This window comes from Manis pentadactyla, chromosome 1 (assembly GCF_030020395.1).
Source record: "Manis pentadactyla isolate mManPen7 chromosome 1, mManPen7.hap1, whole genome shotgun sequence".
NCBI classification, from domain to species: Eukaryota; Metazoa; Chordata; class Mammalia; order Pholidota; family Manidae; genus Manis; species Manis pentadactyla.
Window position 1 is genome coordinate 86,027,921 of NC_080019.1, and position 16,477 is coordinate 86,044,397.

At 36.9% G+C, this 16,477-nt stretch overlaps 1 protein-coding gene across 22 annotated transcripts in view; it reads left to right on the top strand.

Moving 5' to 3' along the window:
• The window catches only part of MBNL1 (muscleblind like splicing regulator 1), a 202,393-nt gene that overhangs the window by 150,774 nt on the left and 35,142 nt on the right, over positions 1 to 16,477 (top strand). For all 22 annotated transcript variants that reach the window (XR_005028586.2, XR_005028587.2, XM_036904167.2 and 19 more), the window contains one exon: positions 6,983 to 7,183. Coding sequence is in view for 20 of the 22 variants with exons in the window: in XM_036904167.2 (XP_036760062.1) it covers positions 6,983 to 7,183 (201 nt within the window). In the remaining 2 variants the exon portion in view is untranslated. The remainder of the gene's footprint in view (positions 1 to 6,982; positions 7,184 to 16,477) is intronic.

The window sequence follows — 16,477 nt, forward strand, 5'->3', positions numbered from 1 at the left end:
CTGGGATAAACTGTAAACAATGTTTATGCTCCTGTCTTTGAAATAAGTAGCAAATATATGTTATTTATTAAGTCACGAAATAAGTTTCTGGAACCATCAGAAAAGTCCAATTTTCTGGTGTTTTTGTGGGAAAATTCTCTGCTTAGACAAAGCATTTATTGGTACTGGTTGTGTGCACATTCAGGTTTTATGTTAATTTTCCCTGATAAAACTAGAGTTGAATGTGGAATTACCTTTCTGCTAAAGGCATCCTGAAATCATAGTCTAAAAATATATTTTGTTCAGACTGATATTTTTGTAATATGTATGGAAGTCATTTTAGTTATTCAGTTTTAAAGAGTTTGGGATTTTAATGACTGTAGAGAAGGCTTTAATACAGGAAATTTGCCTTCAAAACCCCACCTGAGACTTTTCGATCCTTTTTGTAGTTAGCCCAGTTTTGATGAGGGTAATGATAAGGAGATTCAGAAGTAACTGAGATGTTCATAACTGCTTCCTGGAACTTTAATGCTGGGTCTACAAAACAAATAAGGATTGTAACAGGGCTGGAAGCAGCCAGGTGACTAATTTGGAAAATGGTTGCCACTGAAAGAGGATGGCCAATAGCACAGATAATAGTGTTTGAAAGCATGGCATAAACTTGGATGCAGCCAGCCAGTAGTGATGATACCAAAGGAGATAACACTGTGAATAGATCCATAATATCAGGAGTGAGTAGCAGGCTTATCTGAGCAGTGATAGTGTTTATGGTCATGTAGGTGAAGCATCTTAGTTCTCTAGAGCCAACCAGTTTGGCCCCCAAACTGTAGCTGGAGAAACATGAAAAAGGGAAGGGGCTAGAAAAGTCTATAATCAAATCCAGAAGCATCAAGTATTGTGCCTGGCATGGAGCAGAGAGAAAAAAATTGCTTCATGAGTAAAAGAATGAATGAAGGAAGGAGTTCCCAAACACAAGAAAAACAGGCAGAGGTTCACAATAGCTTACCTGCCCCCAGAGTCCAAAGTCATAAGTAGGAAACAGGGCACAAGCCCAGTTATAAAGTCTGCAGCATATAATGGGGTAGAGAGGTGGGGTATGTATAGCGGACAGCAGGGGCAGCCAGGGGCTTGATGAGAGTATTGCTGAGGACCAGGAAATAGCCTTTGTGCACTCAATTTGGGTTGTCATTTTCTCATAAAGTTTCAGAGACTGGATCTATGAATTTAACATCTTCAGAATATGACACTGGGCTGACTTGAGGACTGCACAGATTTATAGGAGAGTTTCCTGTTTTCATGGACTTTATTAAACTTGTAATGCACCAAGCCAAGAATCAGAAGACAGCATTTGGGGGCAAATACAGTACTCTGAGGGCATTTACTACACTTGGCACTTTTTGCTCATAAATCCTCACAACCATCCTAAAAAGTAGGTAATATTATTTGAACTTCAGAGATGAAGACTCAGAAATTCAGAGGTTAAATAATATGCCCAAGTTGCATAGCTAGTAAGTGGCAGGGCCAGGATTTTAGCCAAGGCTTGTCAGATTCCAGTGTCCATGAAGAAACCCTAATTGAAGACATACCACCAACCAACTCTTGGTTGATTCATTTAAAATCTCTGTCCTTCTTCAGCATATAGTGAATAGTTTAAAATATATTATCTGCAAGGTTCCAACAATCTTATAAACATAATTATTCCCATTTTATAAGATGAAAAAATAAGTAGTTGAAAGTAAGTGAATTTGTGTGTTCACTCCCTAAAATTTGCATATTAAACTATTAAATAACTGGCATTTCTATTATCATTTCTAAACCACTAATAAAAATGTAAAAAGATCATTTTCTATTATATGATCTTAGAAGATAAATTAAAGACCTATAACCCAAATTAAAAAATATAAAATATTTGGGGTTTTTTCCTAAGTATGACTTAATACAGTTATTATTATTTTGCTATATACTACCTGATACAAAGGTAATCTAACAAGAAATTACTTTAAAAAAAAAAAAAGAACGAAAGAAAACGAACTAAAGATAGGCTGCATCTTGTGGCTCACATCTTGGAGACATTTGGTATATTTCTTTGGTCCATCCAGAGAGATGTCTTTTAGAAGTTCTGTTGATTCCAGGCTCTCATCATCGCCTTCGGTGCATAAGCAGCGGTTATGAAGAGCTCTGTCTGAGCTCAGGGCTTCTGTTAGCCAGGTGCCTTTCTCTGTGCTCCCGAAGGTTAGCCTTGACCATCCGTACTTTACAGTGGCAGCTGTCCTTAAGGTACATGCACATAGCCACCTAAATATACATAATTCATGTTGAATTCTCTGTGCATTTCATGAATTTGAAGTAGCCTAGGGTAGAGAAATTCAAAGTTGCTGTATTTAGAGTCTTAGGGGCTTCTTTGTTGCTCATGCCAACTCACCTCTGTCTGTGGTCATCTCATCTTCCAAGCATTTGTTGGTAGATGGTTGCTGAAAGCTTTGAAGTCATCATTCATCACACTTCCAGGAACACCAAGAATTCTTAAATTATTTTTTAGGACTTGACTTTCCAATTTATCCAACAAGTAGTTGAGATCAGGCTACTGCATTTCAAAGGGTTTCTGGTAAAATGTGTCCACGTCAGTCACCCTGAGCTTCCTCAAGCAGCTTGAGAATGGGCCTTGAATTGTAGGGACCAGGCCAATATTTGTTGATAACCTTTCATCTTTGTGGGTTAGAAGTGAGTTTTCTTTATTTAAATGTTTATTACTTTGGTAAAACTGGATTGAAGGACTAATTGAAGTTAAGAGTAGAGCAAGTAGTCATTTGATTTACCCAGTAAGAAAGTGAGTCTAGAAGCAGAGTTTAAAACAGTGTTTCTTATTTTATGCAAGTCATATACTATCTTCTTAGAATAAGGACATTATAATGTAAATTTGTTGATAACTCCCATTAGCTTTGCATTTTATATTTACATTCAAAATAATTGTTTGAAGAGACTGTTTTTAGGTCTTGTACAGGATTGTGCCTACCCAGAAACATGGTTTCATGCATGTTGTGTGCTGTTAATTTTTGAAAAAATAAGCTTTATTTTTTACTGCTTGAAAGTTTAACTTTTACCGTATACAGCACACCACACAAACACACAAAGGGCAAAGTCTGGAAAAATCTGACTTAAAATTGGTATTTTGTAAATTCCAACAGAAACTGATTATATATTACTTATTATATATGCTCCCCATATAAATCATATATGCAAAACAAACATTGTTTCACATAATGTCTTAAATAAATTAGAGCCCCTATGGTATTTGCAACATTACAACATGATAACAATGCATTACCGAAACTTTGAAAATTCAGTATAAAAAATTGCAAAACAAAAATGAAACTTTCAAGCAAGCATACTAGAAAAATTAACAAAGTTTAAGTTAGGAAATAACATTAAATGTCTTTTTTTTGTAATGTTCAGATATCTATATTAAAACATGCTTAATGCATTTGCTAGTTAGTTTATGGTTGCAGAGAAGAACAGCGAAATAGCAAATCCATTAATATATTTGTTAGGCAAATATATGTTAAATAAATATTTGGTATGAGAATTAAATACAGTGACATAGGTAAAGCACTTAGCCCAATGCCTGGCACATGACAGAGGGAATTATACTAATAATCATGTTTGCACACATTTAACTGGGGTCATAATATGAATTGAATAATGTTTTAATTTATAATAAAGCCTGATTACTTTAGTATTATCAGTATGTCTCATTTAAAACAAACAAGTGATTAGCGAGTAAATGCACCAGCATTAGTAAGATTGCAATTTGTTTTTCTCTGTGAAGGATGTTCACTGGTGAAAGGCAGTCATAAACTAACCTTCCTTATACCTTCCCAGAAACAATGATACTTACAAATTATTGTTACAAGGATGTGGTCAGTATCAAATATACCAATTACATAGTTATATCTTATACTATGGATTCTTCAGAGAAAATAGTATGCCACTTGATAACACCGTAGTGTTAATAACCATCCTTACAATTCTGCTGAACCCTTTTCAGGATGGCTTTTTGAGTGGAGAACTGGCAGTGCAGAAGGTTCAAGTGCTTTACTAATCTGATTAGGGCACTCTGACCAGGCCAGCAGTGAACTGCCTTTCCAGGGTGCTCTTTGAAGAAGGGATGTAACAACTTTACAAAAACTCCAAAGAAATGAAATAATGTTGCACTTTTTTGGGGTTATGCGGGTGGATCTGCAGGTTTGTGAATTTAAGTTTCAAAGTATGAGCTATTACTGACTGCCTGTTTAGCAAATAGCTCTGCTTAACTGGAGAGGGAACAATCTGAGATAATGCTTGCTGAATAGTTGATATTTCAGGTATTTTTAAGCTGCTACTACTTAAAAGTGCCCTAAAATTCTTCAGATTTGAATTTGCTGAATTAAGTCAGAAAATCAGTTCATGTGACAACACTATAGAAATAAATCCAGGGGGAAAATTTAAAAGATAAACATTTTTATCTAATAAAAGTATTCTTTCATCTGCACTGTGCAACATTTGCATCATATGTATTGTAGGTTATATATATACTTATTCAGTGAGATTTAGAAAAACTGAAATGTGTTTGCCAGTGGTCATATCTTAAAATAATGCTCTTCTTCCCCCCAGTTTATTTGTTAAACTTAACTTTTGCTTCTAAATAATTATAGGAAATTGTGTACAGTGATGTAAACATCTCAATAACTTTCTGAATTATACATTAAAAATGCATTATCTGGCAATACATGTTAATTCATTGCAATTGTCCTTTGTATTCTAACTAGACTTTTAGTCTTCTGCTAAATTTCTTACAATTCTTTAATATCTAATCGAAAAGTTAGAGTACTGATCTGGCTGAAATTTCACATTTTGAATCTGACAGCATGTAACTGGAATTTTGATCTGAATGTTTCTGAATAGAAGTCCAAGTTCAACATGGATTCACTGTACATGTTAACCCAGTCAGAGACAGTGGAGCAGCATAAAATCAGCTGTAATTAAGTAACTGTTGGTTGACAGAGAGAGCCCTGGGCCCCATTTTCTGACAGGTTACTGATTGTTAATATCTGGAATGCTTGAACAGTTTCTTCTTGTGAATGGGTAGCTGCTTTGGTCTGGGATGGGTCTGGAAAATGGAGGTATTCATCAGGTAAGAGCCACCAACCTGGCAGGTAGCCAAGCCAGCAGGTTGAGAGGCATAATTGTTTTAACTTGACAACAATCATTGGAATCTGTGGTGTATTGTTTGTTCTCCCAAGTGAATCAAATAATGTATTAAATATTTAATTTTTCACAGTCTTCTTGGTAAGAATGTGTATGCTCGCTGCCAAGATTTTGTCCTAAAAGATCTGTGAGGTCAAGAGAAGAGTGCATCTTTTAGGACAGGGATTTTCAGCCTTAGTACTATCGACATTTGGGGTTGGATAAGTCTTTGTTGTGAGGGGATGTGTGTTACAGGATGCTTAGCAGCATCTCTGACTTCTACTCATTAGATGAAATAGCACATCAGCTTTGACAACCAAAAATTTCTCCACAGACATTGCCGAAAGTCAGCTGTAGTTGAGAACCACTGTCCTAAGAGAGAGGGAATACTTGAGTTGCAGTTTACTCTTCTAACTACAAGATGTGCCATGGCCAGACAAGATAAAGGATATATTTTATTCTTTTAAATATATTTGTTTTGAGCTATAAGAATTACTTTTGTAATATATATCTTAATTGTGTAAAATGGTACCCTATAGATCTCTTGAATACTATGTAAACTCTTGAATCATGTAACTTCTTATTCCTGAGGGAAGAATTAACTACATTTTAATGTCCCTTTTATTCTAAAAAATTTTCTGTCATTCTGTTCCTTACCAAAGTTAGCTAAAGAAAATAAAATGCTAAAAATTACCATAAGGAACAGGATCCATTTAGTCCATGCATTTTTGAGTTTGAGAAGTAAACATTATTGCATAGGCATTAAACTTCAAGGATTGAAACTCCGTTTTTCAAAACGGAAGTTGAAAATATACCACCAATAAGGTGGAAATTGTACTGGATTATTCTTTAAAAACTGGAAAAGCTAGATTTTTTTAAAAATCTGAAGTCAAAGTAGATTTCAGGTAAATTATTTAATTCTACTCAACAGATATTTCCTGTCACCAAATAGATAACCATTCTCATATATTCATGAACACATTTCATGAACAAAATTCTATTTTGCAGAATTTTATTCAGTGCTACTGTATGTATTTCCTTGAACAATCATGTAGCAAATTTTTAGAAATGTTCTTTCAGAGTTCTATTTCAGAATGGTTTCTCCCTAGTAAAGCAAATTCATTGTTAAATATCTCACAAGGATGTGATAGTCCAGAAAAACCTGCAACAAGTGAATATGCCAAACCCTTGAGCTTTCTTATGTTCTCAAAAGGAATGGTGTCATCATCACCTTTCACATATCCCATGAGGTTTATTCACAGTTTACACTGACTGTGAAACTCTGTTTATCCATTGGGAGCTCTGCTTTATTTATTCCAGATAATAGGACATTTGCAACCTATTAAAAGTTGTAAACAGATCTATCAAGTACATGTGACATACCAATTATGAAATGTATTTCTTAGATAAGTTTCTAGGATTAATTCAAGGACAAGGATGGAGATTTGGTGACCACAGGAACTTTCTGTATTGAATAGTTTATCGGTTGTTCAAAAGGAAATTTTATAAGTATTACAGACCCCATGCTCAAAATCCAGTGTAAAATGTAATGATAAATTCCTATTTTGGAAAAACATTGATTTTATGAATGCTTATTTAAGAAGCATCCTGAATGAGAATAACTAAACAAACACAGAATTAAATGGAGGAAGGGAGGTTAGGAAGGAAGGAAGAATGGATTTTGGATGGATGGGTAGATAGATGATAAACATATATTGTAGGGTATCAACTTTAAACCAAGACCTGTGTATTAAATGTTGCCTTTCGTCTTATTTTTCAGCCAATGTTTTCTGTTGCACCAAGCTTAGCCACCAATGCATCAGCAGCCTTTAATCCCTACCTGGGACCTGTTTCCCCAAGCCTGGTTCCAGCAGAGATCTTGCCGACAGCACCGATGCTGGTTACCGGGAATCCTGGGGTCCCTGTACCTGCAGCTGCTGCAGCCGCTGCACAGAAACTAATGCGGACAGACAGACTTGAGGTAGGAATGACTAGTTAGTTAATGCAATAGAAGCCCGAGCTGTGACAACCAAAAATGTGGTATATTCCATTCTAATTTTAAAGTGTCCTGTTTATTTCTTGCATAGCCATAAAAGTTAAAAGAATTCAAAGCAGAGATTTTGGCTTAGTGTTTGGAGCATTTTACTAAAATATGATATGCTGTATTTGACCAGTGTAATGCTCATAGAGCTACAACATCCACACTTAGGACAGTGACTGAGAACTTGAACTCAGGGGTCAGAATGCCTGCTACTTTGTTTTGCCTTAGTTTCCTCATCTTTAAAATAGAAATAATAATGGCACTAACCTCAGAGACTTAGGCAAATGTCTGACACAGCAAATGTTGTTGTTTTTGCTATTAAGAACAGTCCCCTGATACTTGTTCTCATAAAGGTGAGTTTCTTAATTGCTATCTATAAAGCGTTTTAAAATGTATTATTGCAATTTCCTCATAAGCCTCACAGTGCTGGGATGGAATAGCAGGGCAGCTTTGTGCTCTTATAAAAGTTTTGTCTAATTGGAAATTGTGTAATGCACACATCCTGTGATCAGATATATGTGCTTTGGTATTGTTACATGAAAAAGAAATTAAAAATATAAATATTATATTGAAGTGGTTGTTCAGAGGTTCAGCATGGCTGTAAATTTGTGGATTTGGTAAATGATAGGTGAAGGCAAAAAATGGCAACATGATTGTACATTGAAGCTCTAAAACCTGGGCGGGCTGGTGTCTGACTAAACAACAAAGTGACTTTTTCCTCTTTTCCCTGGTTAGGATGAGGCAATACTTAGTGCTGAGAAGTTTTGCCTGTGTTAATCACTGCAACCATGGCAAAATAAAGCTGTTTGTGAACATAATTGATACCAATAAATTAGCAGGAACTTACTTAATAAGCACCAATTCCTGGTTAATTATTAAGTCTCACTGCATGCATTACAAAGGATCTCAGATTTCAGCACAGTTGTCACCGCCACTGCCTTTTGGATAATAAAGATAGTTTCTGTTCAATGGATATTTACTGTCTACGAAACACAGTCTCAACCTCCATGCGCATCACACTGTTAACCATCGTATATAGAATATCTTATCATTAACTCCATTTCACAGGACAGTAAATTTAGGGGGAGAGATGTGGCATAACTTTTTCGAGGTCACATAGGTAGGATGTTCCAGTGAGGTGTGAACTGAGAATTCCATTTTGAAACTGTCTTACTCTCCCATTCCCATACAGGTAATAGTACAAAGAGGAGGCAGCAAATTTTCACTCCAGTATATTCTTTGGAGTTTCTTGTTTTACTCTTATTTCTTACCTTGCATGGAACATTGTGGAAAAAGCTGCTCATTAGGAGAGTGCAGTAAGAACTCAGAAAGGACACTGGGACCTACCTGGTCACACAGCCTCTGTGGACCAACAGCTCCTCTATTTGCTAGAGATACACACCTTAACTTGCGGATGGGCTGTCACTGTACACTTGCTAACCAATTAACTAATACTGCCTACAGATAAATTAGGAGGAAATTTAAGCAATTTAAAACATTTAAAAGTTACTATGTGCTCAACATGTGAATTACTCCCTCCTCCAGTCTTTCTGAAGCAAACTGAGGTTTCATAATGCAAATTGTTGTTTGATTAATGGGAACCAACTAGGCAATTTGATGTGAAATTTAATAAATTAATTATTAATAGGAGATGATATTCCAAAAGCCAAGAAAACTCCTATCTAAATATCTTGATAAGACTCTCTTTAGAAAGCTGAGCTGTGTGGACAAAACTCTTCTAAACGAGTCCTCACACAAATTTAAGTAGTCTGGAATTGGTCGGTTTTGTATAGCATTTAATTAAAATGAACACTTCTGGCATTTTGTCTTGTTTTTCTTCTGTGAGGAGCTCCCTTGTGTATTTTGTCAGTCTTCTGCTATAGTCACAACACACAACAAATGGCTACTGCTATCCTGGCTGTGATTTGCCAAATTCCACTTAATCTAAATGCTTGATGATAGGTCAGCTTTCTGTCTTATTCTTGTTAACAGGATCTAATCCAATGTCACAGTTATAGCATGTTAGGATATTGAAATGTGATGTGAAGCTAACAGGAACATCTTTCTGCTCAGCACTTGTGAATTTAGACATACCTATCTTCAGGTAACTTCCTGGCATGGCAATTACATTACATATTGGAGTCCAAAAGACCTGGCAGTGAGTGCACACACTTATGTACTAACTGGCCACATGCTTTGTTCTTTGGGGTTTAAATCTAGACCGTATTTTTTCCTCACAGAACTCTACATTTTTAAATTTTGAGTTCCTTTTGAGGTGAAAAAATATTAATCAGTTAAAATATTGATCATCTCTTCCTCATTTTTCTCTTCGCTACAAATTCTTAGACCATAAAAAAGTTAAAAATACCATTGATTATCAGCCTTCTGGTTCATTTGTTAGAAGAACATCATTACAGCCCCCAATGTGATGCTATAAAAAAATGTTAAATTGAAAAACAGGAATCTAAGAATTAGTGCTAGTGATTTCACTAATAATTACATGAGTAAACCTGGTTCAGGAGTCAAGATTCTTATATTTTCTGAGCTCCACACATGTAAAAATAGGAGATTGCATCAGATAGTCTGTAAGATTATCTCCAGTTAGAACATTCTAGGGGAAATTTGGGTCATTTTCTTGTCTGTAATCCCAGCCACAAGCTATTGAGAAGTTCATGAAAAAAAAAAAGTATACACACACACACACACACACATACATGCACATATATATAAACACATAACCTTTATAACAATATATTATCCATTCTTTGTTGGCTATCTTTTAAAAGACTATCAGATGCATACTTTCTGTACTGTATAATTCAGTCTTCATGGTTTTCTCTAAGAAGGAGTAAATCTTTTAAATATTATCCACTGAAATGAGGCTTTTAAAATTCCATTTTGTGACCTTGAGACGCCTTTTTGTAAATTCCAAGCAGCAGCTCATTTTCAATGATTATTTTAAGAAATATTTAAAATCTGTTGGTTCTAGAAAGGACTAAGATTTTTAGTCATGTCCTTACTTCATTAGGAAAAGTTGGTAATTAAGGAAGTGATTGTTTGACTTACTTTCAAGGTGCACAGTAATTTTTCATGCTGCAAAAAGGATCCATAAATGCACTCATTCTCTCATTTTTTCAACAATAAATGGAGAACGATTGAACATCTTTCAAGCAAAAAGTGTTGTGGGGAGTATCTTTGAAACCTTCTAACTGCTGTTTTATCACTAACGCAAAAATGTCCACATTAGAATAGTGCCAATCTCATGATTGTCCAAACTTGTTTAATGAATGAATAAATGAGTCAGTGAAAGAACAAGTTAATCAGTTAATCACAGAAAGTTACATGCACTTACTCAGAGTTTAGGGTAATCCAACAGAGGAGATAAAACATGACAAATTTTTAACATTTGTTAACATTCTCCTTATGAACATGGTTACATTTTGAGCATTCCAACTATAAAATACGGCATCATATTCATGCCCCTAGTACTAGAGCAATGGTTTTCAATCTTTAATGTGATTAGAATCACTTGGAAAGATTGTTAAAAATGCAGGCCCTCATCCCCACAGGCTGATTCAGTATGTCTTCAGTGGGGCTCAGGAACCTTTTCCACAATCTGCCAGGTGATTCTAAATGTAAATAGCCTAACAAGTAATTACTTCAGAGGGTGCCAGCCCCTGTTATTTAAGTCTTAACTTTTTCAGCATTTACCTCATGTACAGCTATTTGTGACTCTGAATTAAAGATCTGCTTCCTCCATTGTGCTTAACATTCTGCATTTTGTGAAGTGGCTGAGAACACAATGCACAGCATAGTGAAATATTTTGAGTAAACTGATGATTATTTAGATAATTCATATGACATAACAGCATTAAATAAAAAAATAAGCCACATATTTCAGATGCTGATGAAGACACTAGATCACCATTTGGCTAACTGTGATTTTAATATCCACTGTCTATATGAGAAAAATGTAATAGTGTATTTCAAGAAAGGTGGGCAAACAGGGATTCTCAAGATTGTGGTGTGAGTAGGGTGGTGGAAATCTCCCAAAACCACACATATTTTGAAAATACAGCAAATACAACTATTCCTAAAAGAGTGACTGTAAGATACAGTACACGAGCCAGGCTACATCTGCGAGAGCCCAACATCTCACGGAAAAGGGTAGGATACAAACCTGTGACCCGGCAGGACCCAAACACTCCCCGCCACCCCAGCTCACTGGCAGGAGGAAGGGAATCAGAGTGGGGAGGGAGTGAAAGCAAAGGACTGCTAAATAACCAGCCTTCGTGGTCTTCCTGGGGAGCACAGATACACATTGCATGGTGCACTGGATATTGGAGGAGCAGAAAAGCAAAGTCCAAGATTGCAACTGCGAAAAGGTTCCCATAGCTGGCTACCCTGGGACAAAAGAAAAGCAGGTGCTTTAAAAGTCTTAAAGGGACAAAGGTTTAGCAGGTGAACAAAATCATCCTGGCACAATCAGCCCAGCAGGCTGGGAACTTAAAGGAACGTCAGGTACCCTAACCCTCTGGGTGGCAATGCAGCTGTGAAGCCCCTTGTGACAATAAGCAGCCTTCCATTCCTTCCCCCACTGCCAGCACTGCCAGCAAACCAGCTGACCCGCCCTTGCTGTGGAACAGCAGGGGAGTAGCTCCCCCTACAGCAAACATACAGCTTAGCACAGAGGCTTCTCCCTGCGCGCAGCTAACTGGCCCGGACCCAGAGGCTGCTCCCTGCGCACGGTTGACTGGCACAGACAGCGGAGACTTGCGCAGTCTTGGAAGCATGAAGAGGCCCCATTCTTGTGGCAGAACAAACGCTGCTAGCCTGCAAAACCCACCAGTGCTCTAGTCCATCCCAAGGGACATCCCACCCATGGCAGCTCAGGGGATTAACCCAGAGGCTGGTCCCTGCCATGGTTGACCGGCATGGACAGCAGAGACGGGTGCAGAGACCGGGAGGCACAAAAGGGGCTTTGCTCTTGTGACAGAGCATGTACTGCTGGCCTGCAACCCCTGCCATTGCCCTTGGCCATCTTGAAGAGCTGCCCCTCCCACAGCAGCTTAGGGAATTAACCCAGAGGCTGCTCCCTGTGTGCGGTGAAATGGCACAAACAACAGAGACAGGCAAGGTGATCAGCAAGCAGGAAGGGACTTTGTTCTCCCAGATGACACACACACACCACTTGCCAGTGACCACTCCCATCACAACAAGAAAGGCAGAAGAACCTGGTTCAGTCCAAAGTCCCTCAAACACCAGAGAGAGGACTTGGTGAGACAGAAATCACCAATCTTCCTGAAAAAGAATTCAAAATAAAAGTAATACGCATGCTGATGAAGCCACAGAGAAATATTCAAGAGCTAAGGGATGAATTTAGGAGGGAAATAACAGAAATGAAACAAACAATGGAAGGATTTAAGAGCAGACTGGATGAGGTGGAAGAGACTGTTAATGGAATAGAAATCAGAGAACAAGAATACAGAGAAGCTGAGGCAGACAGAGATAAAAGGATCTCTAGGAATGAAAGAATATTAAGAGAACTGTGTGACCAATCCAAACAGAACAGTTCACATTATAGGGGTACCAGAAGAAGAAGAGAGAAAAAGGGATTCCCCAATCTGGGGAAGGAAATAGTCTCTCAGACCATGGAAGTCTACAGATCTCCCAACACAAGGGACCCAAGGAGGACAACACCAAGACATATAATAATTAAAATGGCAAAGATCAAAGACAAGGACACAGTATTAAATGTAGCTAGAGAGAGATAAAAAGATTGACTACAAAGGAAAACCCATCAGGCTATCATCAGACTTCTCAGCAGAAACTGTACACACACAGACCAGAAGGGAATGGGATGATACATTAATGCAATGAAACAGAAGGACCTTGAACCAAAAATACTGTATCCAGTAAGATTATCATTTAAATTTCAAGGAGGGATGAAACAATTCCCAGATAAGCAAAAGTTGAGGGAATTTACCTCCCAGAAACCATCTCTACAATGTATTTTAAAGGCACTGCTCTAGATGGAAATATGCCTAAGGCTAAATAGCTGTCACCAGAGAAAATAAAATCACAGTGAAGAAAGTAGACCAACCAAATACTAACTAAAGGCAAAATAAAATAAGCTATCCACAAAATCAGTCAAAGGAAACACAAAGAGTACAGAATAAAACACCTAACATATAAAAAGTGGAGGAGGAAGAAATAGAAGGGAGAGAAAAAAAGAATCATCAGCCTGTGTTTATAATAGCATAATAAGTGAGTTAAGTTAGAGAGTTAGATAGTAAAGAAGCTGCCCTTGAACCTTTGGTAACCACGAATCCAAAGCCTGCAATGGCAATAAGTACATATCTATCAATAATCACTCTAAATGTAAATGAACTAAATGCACCAATCAAAAGACACAGAGTAACAGAATGGATAAAAAAGCAAGACCCATATATATGCTGCCTACAAGAGACTCTCTTCAAACCCAGACATACACAGACTAAAAGTGAAGGAATGGGAAAAGATATTTCATGTAAACAAAAGGGAGAAAAAAGCAGATGTTGCAGTACTTGTATCAGACAAAATAGACTTCAAAACAAAGAAACTAACAAGAAATAAAGAAGGACATTATGTAATGATAATGGAGTCAGTCCAACAAGAGAATATAACCATTGTAAATATATATGTATCCAACACAGGAGCACCGACATGTGTGAAACAAATATTAACAGAATTAAAAGGGGAAATAGAATACAATGCATTCATTTCAGGAGACTTCAACATACCACTCACTCCAAAGGACAGATCAACCAGACAGAAAATAAGTAAGGACACAGAAGCATTGAACAACACATTAGAACAGATGGACCTAACAGACATCTACAGAACTCTACACCCAAAAGCAGGAGAATACACATTCTTCTCAAATGCACATGGAACATTCTCCACAATAGACCACATACTACTCCACAAAAACAGCCTCAGTAAATTCCAAAAGATTGAAATTGCACCAACCAGCTTCTCAGATCACAAAGGTATAAAACTAAAAATAAATTGTACAAAGAAAACAAAAAGGTTCACAAACACATGGAGGCTAAACAACATGCTCCGAAATAATCAATGGATCAATGACCAAATTAAAACAGATCACGCAATATATGGAGACAAATGACAACAATGGCACAATGCCCCAAATTCTTTGGGACACAGCGAAGGCAGTTCTAAGAGGAAAGTATATAGCAGTCCATGCCTATTTAAAGAAGGAAGAACAAACCCAAATGAATTGTCTAAAGTTACAATTATTGAAACTGGAAATAGAAGAACAAATGAGGCCCAAAGTCAGCAGAAGGAGGGTCATAATAAAGATCAGAGGAGAAATAAATAAAATTGAGAAGAATAAAACAATAGAAAAAAATCAATGAAACCAAGAGCTGGTTCTTTGAGAAAATAACCAAAATAGATAAACCCCTAGACAGACTTATTAAGAAAAACAGGGAATCTACAAATATAAACAGAATCAGAAATGAGAAAGGAAAAATCATGACGGACACCACAGAAATCCAAAGAATTATTAGAGGATACTATGAAAATCTATATGCTAACAAGCTGGATACCCTAGAAGAAATGGACAACTTTCTAGAAAAATACAACCTTCCAAGACTGACCAGGGAAGAAACAGAAAATCTAAACAGACCAATTACCAGCAATGAAATTGAATTGGTTATCAAAAAACTACCCAAGAACAAAACCCCCAGGCCAGATGGATTCACCGTTGAGTTTTATCAGACATTTAGAGAAGACACAGTACCCATTCTCCTTAAAGTTTTCCAAAAAATAGAAGAGGAGGGAATACTTCCAAACTCATTCTATGAAGCCAGCATCACTAATACCAAAACCAGGCAAAGATGCCACAAAAAAAGAAAATTACAGACCAATATCTCTGATGAACATAGATACAAAAATACTCAATAAAATATTAGCAAACCGAATTCAAAAATACATCAAGGGATTCATACACCACGACCAAGTAGGATTCGTCCCAGGTATGCAAGGATGGTACAACATTCGAAAATCCATCAACATCATCCAACCCATCAACAAAAAGAAGGACAAAAACCACATGATGATCTCCATAGATGCTGAAAAAGCATTCTACAAAATTCAACATCCATTCATGTTAAAAACTCTAAACAAAATAGGTATAGAGGGTGAGTACCTCAACATAATAAAGGACATATATGACAAACCCACAGCCAGAATCATAATTAACATCAAGAAGCTGAAAGCTTTTCATCTAAGATTGGGAACAAGGCAGGGATGCCCACTCTCCCCACTTTTACTCAACATAGTACTGGAGGTTCTAGCCATGGCAGTCAGACAATACAAAGAAATAATAGGCATCCAGATTGGTAAGGAAGAAGTCAAACTGTCACTATTTGCAGATGACATGATATTGTACACAAAAAATGCTACAGAATCCACTCTAAAACTACTAGAACTAATATCTGAATTCAGCAAAGTTGTAGGATACAAAATTAATACACAGAAATCTGTTGCATTCCCATACTCTAACAATGTTCTAGCAGAAAGAGAAATCAGGAAAAAATTCCATCCACAATTGCATCAAAAAGAATAAAATACCTAGGAATAAATCTAACCAAGGAAGTGAAACACCTATACCCTGAAAAGTACAAGACACTCATAAGAGAAATTAAAGAGGACACAAACAAATGGAAATTCATCCCGTGCTTTTGGGTAGGAAGAATTAATATTGTCAAAATGGCCATCCTGCCTAAAGCAATCTACAGATTCAATGCAATCGCTATCAAAATACCAGCAGCATTCTTCAGCAAACTGGAACAAACAGTTCTTAAAGTCTTATGGAACCAAAAAAGACCCCGAATAACCAAAGCTATCCTGAGAAGGAAGAATAAAGCAGGGGGGATCTCGCTTCCCAACTTCAAACTCTACTGCAAAGCCACAGTAATCAAGACAATTTGGTACTGGCACAAGAACAGACCCATAGACCAGTGGAACAGAATAGAGAATGCAGATATTAACCCAAGAATATATGGTCATTTAATGTATGATAAAGAAGCCAAGGATATACAATGAGGAAATGACAGCTTCTTCAATATCTGGTGTTGACAAAACTGGACAGCTACATATAAGAGAATGAAACTGGATCATTTGTTTAACCCCATACACAAAAGTCAATTCGAAATGGATCAAAGACCT